The sequence below is a fragment of the Lactuca saligna genome, chromosome 4 (assembly GCF_052625555.1).
Source record: "Lactuca saligna cultivar CGN05327 chromosome 4, ASM5262555v1, whole genome shotgun sequence".
NCBI lineage: Eukaryota > Viridiplantae > Streptophyta > Magnoliopsida > Asterales > Asteraceae > Lactuca > Lactuca saligna.
Genome location: NC_136420.1, coordinates 150,120,211 through 150,124,317, shown reverse-complemented (window position 1 = coordinate 150,124,317; position 4,107 = coordinate 150,120,211). Strand labels below are relative to the sequence as shown.

The window sequence follows — 4,107 nt, the reverse complement described above, 5'->3', positions numbered from 1 at the left end:
ATGTGCACTTCGGACCTCCCCAATTATATTAGATCATAGGTTAGCATCATTTTAATTCTAGTTACACTAAAATTGGATATATATATATATATATATATATATATATATATATATATATATATATATATATATATATATATATATATATATATATCCAACATGGTGTTTGATCCTAAAGGGAGCAATACACCCGGTAAATATAGCATCCAATACATGAAGTCAGCATTTACGATTCGCGGACGAAAATCTGTTCATATGATTTTCTTGCCCGTTTAGACGATTAAAATCACGAATATAATTTTTGACCGATCTAAAACACACTAAAACGTATGTTTTCAAATAAAAACAACATAAACAACAAGGATGTGTCCATTTCTTCTAATTAAACATCAAGTATTTTACACATTGTAGAAACGGTTCATAATCATGCTAGCATGCATGTACTAGATATAGTCTTCGCTTTCCTTTAATTCCACAAATGCCCGAAAAGAAAAGAAAAGAAAAGAGAAACTAAAATACCAATGCGGTCATCCACATATTAAGCAAGTAACATTATCAACACAAATTTGTTTTCTTTTTCTTTCCTTGTCGGGCATTTCAGATTTTGGAAACAACACAAGAGCATGCATCAACCGGATGAAAACTGATGGTATAGTTGCAGTAAATTTGACGAGCGCTGGACTTCAAAAAACACCAAGCAATTAATTAAAGTCCACCACCAAATGCCGGAGTCCAGAATTCGGCACCATTGCTGGTCATATTTGTGGTGTCAATATGATCTATGCAAGTGGTTGGGACCAAGCATAAACCTCTACTCCCCAGGTCCTTTAGTGGCGCCTTTCCGTCCTACATAAAAGTATTTTAAAGTTTCTTTTCCTTAAAAGAGAATTAAAACGCACAACTAAATTTTAATGTAATGATCAGCAATCAAGAACTTAGTTGGAAGTCAAATTAATTAATCACTAGTTAACTCCCTTTTGATGCAATCCCGAGGTCATTAAATAAACCATTCGATTGATTAATAATTTCATGGAACTAAAGTCGAGAATCATGTCTCCCACTTTATGTAAAATGATATTTTAAGAGAGCAAATAAGTGATGGATCCAATAATGTAATTAAACCTGATCTGGCTACTTTCTTCTACTTATAATAAGCACATTTAATAACATTTAATTTGTTAATATGTGATTTATCAATGTATAGGTTGAGGTGTAAGTAAGATCCTGCATTGGGAAATGGGTATTAAAGCGAAAATGGATATATGGGCAACTTACAGCAGAATGTTGGTGTCTCGTGCCTCCTGAGACATTATTGGCCAAGTTCATGTATGGGGAGCTAAGTGCCTGCATGTTAATTTGCTGTTGAGGAATGTTGAAAAAGCAACAACTTTTAACTTTTAAGTGCACGCTCGTCTCTAGTATATGGTGTCTCTAAACACTTCGAAAAGAAATAAAGAAAAAATGTCACCTCAATTTGACCCTCAAGGAATCTGATATGAGCTGTAGCTTCAAACAATACAGAAGCTGTGTCAGTCTGCAAAAAGTCCCACACAAATATACATATCCTTTTCAGGTTCAGATCCTTTGAATATTTGAAACTCAAATAGTTAATTACCAGCGAATTATTCAAACAAATTATATGATTACATCTCACGATTCTCAGCTTAATCGCCACTTAATACTTTTATGATTTTATGTTATCTACATAAGAGGTCCAAAACGCTGAGTGTATATAGATATACACACACATGTATATATGTTTTTAGGACTTTGAGAGTGGGTCGATTTATAATATATTTGGGGTGTTAAGTTTAATTTAATGAGAAACGTCCTGCATAAATAGATTCAGAATATACGTAACATTTGATTAGAGTTTTTTATGGATGCAAAATCTAGGAAGTTTAATTTCTGTATCGATATCAAAGTAGATAGATTTATGTAGTTAATTATATTCCCATGGAAGAGTTTCCATACCTTTCCGAAAGGTGAAACAAGTTGGTGCAAAGCCGATATTCTGTCACCCAATTTCTCCTTTCTCACCTATTATATATATCCATATTGTCAAAGTTAGTAGAAATTTTCAGTTATTCACATAAAACATAAATAATCAGTAAGGGTATATAGACTTCTGATAAAAGCTAGATATAAACATAGTATTGTGCTCATTTTTTTACTGGAAAATGCCTACTTTAATGGACCACACCTAAGGTTGTAGGTGAAGCATTGAAGAATGCCAATTATTTTTCTACGCAAAAATTGTCAAAACCATTTGCAAATTAATCGTATAGGTGAAAGTCATAACATATCGCGTAGATTTTTGGCATTCTAATGGTGAAAAAAAAAAGTGCCATACTGAATCGTTGATATATGTAGCATGAACGTCAAAAATATATGCGTAGGAATTAGGAAATATAGAGAGAGAGGTTTCCACCTTTAGAGGGGTTTGGGTTGACGAGTGTTGTGCTCTAGTCCTTTTAGAAGCTCCACTTGTAAATGTGTCGTTACACTGCTTTCATAACAAAAGTACAGCTATCAAAGAACTAGCTTTGCTATATTTATAGTCACCCCAAATCAAGAAAAGAAAAACCAATTAGTGGAAAGAGTTTCTCGTTGATTAGATGTTCTGTACGTATACTCACCATTGTAGAAGGTTGGGTTGAAGACGATTGAAACCTGGGCTTTTTAGACGCCCCACTGGTAGATGTATCGTCATACTTCGATATAGAAACAAGAACCCATCGACACCAAGCAAGAATAAAAAGATTAAAACCGCAACGATAAGAGTAAAAAAAGCACACTACGAACGGATATCGTGTAGTTTATAATCTTTTCGGCTGGATTACATATGTATACGTACCTGAGATGAATATTGATTAGCATTGTGATTTCGGCGATCGATTTTACATGAGAAATCAACCATAGTGGTGGTGCTTAAACTCATGGTAGAAGATGAACCAACAGATGGAACTGGATTTAGTTGAGGTGACCAAGAAGAGCTACAAGTTTGTAGATCTTCCTCGTTATTGTTCTCATGATGATCATGTTTATTATCATAAAAACGTTGTCTGTTTTGTTGATCCAAAAATCCGTGCTTTACTTCACCACCATGTCCGTCTCCCAAGTTGTGTTCTTGATCGTTTGCTAATCCAGTCCTGGATATTGAAGATAAATTTGCTCATCAGATACGATACAATGAGCCGAATGATATTATATAAAGTTGAATATCGGCAGAGAGCGTCAGAGTGATGGAGAAAAAGCAAAATAAGATGGAAAGCATGCATGATTGAAATAATGGAAAGTAGAAAGAAGCGTTAATTACAGAAGTAATTGGCTCCATGAGACTGGGAAATCTTGGTTATCATGGTGATGATGATCGACCAAAGTATTAGAGTTTGCAGCAGGAAGTAGTAAAGAAGAACCAAAAAGATACGGAGGATTCATGATGGAAGATGGCGGTGGTACTGGAACCGGCAACGGTGGTGTTGATAAGAAAGTAGGGTAAACCTGCTGTGAGGGTGGTGGTTGCAGCCTCCCGTTCAAGCTCCACCAATAATTAGGGTTTTCTCCCATCATTTCCAAGCAATAATTCTCTTAGCTCTTAGATACTAGAAGTGAATAACCATAACAGATTCAACTCATGCCTTGTCTGAAAAAAACAAAAAAACAAAACATCTTTAAGGGTCTCTTTTGCTTTAAAGAAAAAACTTTTGTCATAAAATCTTTAATAATTTCTTTGTTTAAGCATCGAAACAAGCCCTTGATAGAAGCTCTCAGGGTTTGTGTGTTTTGCTTTCTAGTCATCATACATATCAGATTAGATGAGATTAAATTGATCACTAACCCTATACCCCACCCCCCATAGGTCTCCATCAATAAAGTCATTTTTCAAGTTGTGGGGTTGAGAAGTTCGCTACCATTTCTTCATCTTTTCTTTAGTTTAATGATATATTTGTTTTTTGTATTAAAATATTTTACTGTTCTTTAGCTTTTAGCTGTATTACAAAAAAGGTGGGACACAACAAAAGGTGGAGGGCGATGGTTTTAGGCACAAAACAAATTGCATTTTGGAGCTTCCTTGATTTGGGGGTGTTTTAAACTAGCTAGGAA

General features: G+C 34.6%; 1 protein-coding gene across 2 annotated transcripts; it reads right to left on the bottom strand.

Moving 5' to 3' along the window:
* Positions 1–351: 351 nt before the first annotated feature.
* Positions 352–3,805, bottom strand: LOC145042936 (uncharacterized). 2 transcript variants are annotated; one of them, XM_078991457.1, is made up of 8 exons: positions 3,320–3,805; positions 2,858–3,152; positions 2,640–2,714; positions 2,432–2,509; positions 1,975–2,040; positions 1,469–1,534; positions 1,276–1,344; positions 352–846 (listed from the first exon to the last, which is right to left on the bottom strand). In XM_078991457.1, exons 1-8 carry the CDS (start codon positions 3,571–3,573, stop codon positions 706–708), a joined length of 1,044 nt encoding a protein of 347 aa, XP_078847583.1. In that variant the 5' UTR covers positions 3,574–3,805; the 3' UTR covers positions 352–705. The 2 variants fall into 2 exon arrangements, with proteins under 2 accessions (XP_078847583.1, XP_078847584.1); XM_078991458.1 differs by having other exon boundaries at positions 2,432–2,506; positions 3,320–3,804.
* Positions 3,806–4,107: the final 302 nt, after the last annotated feature.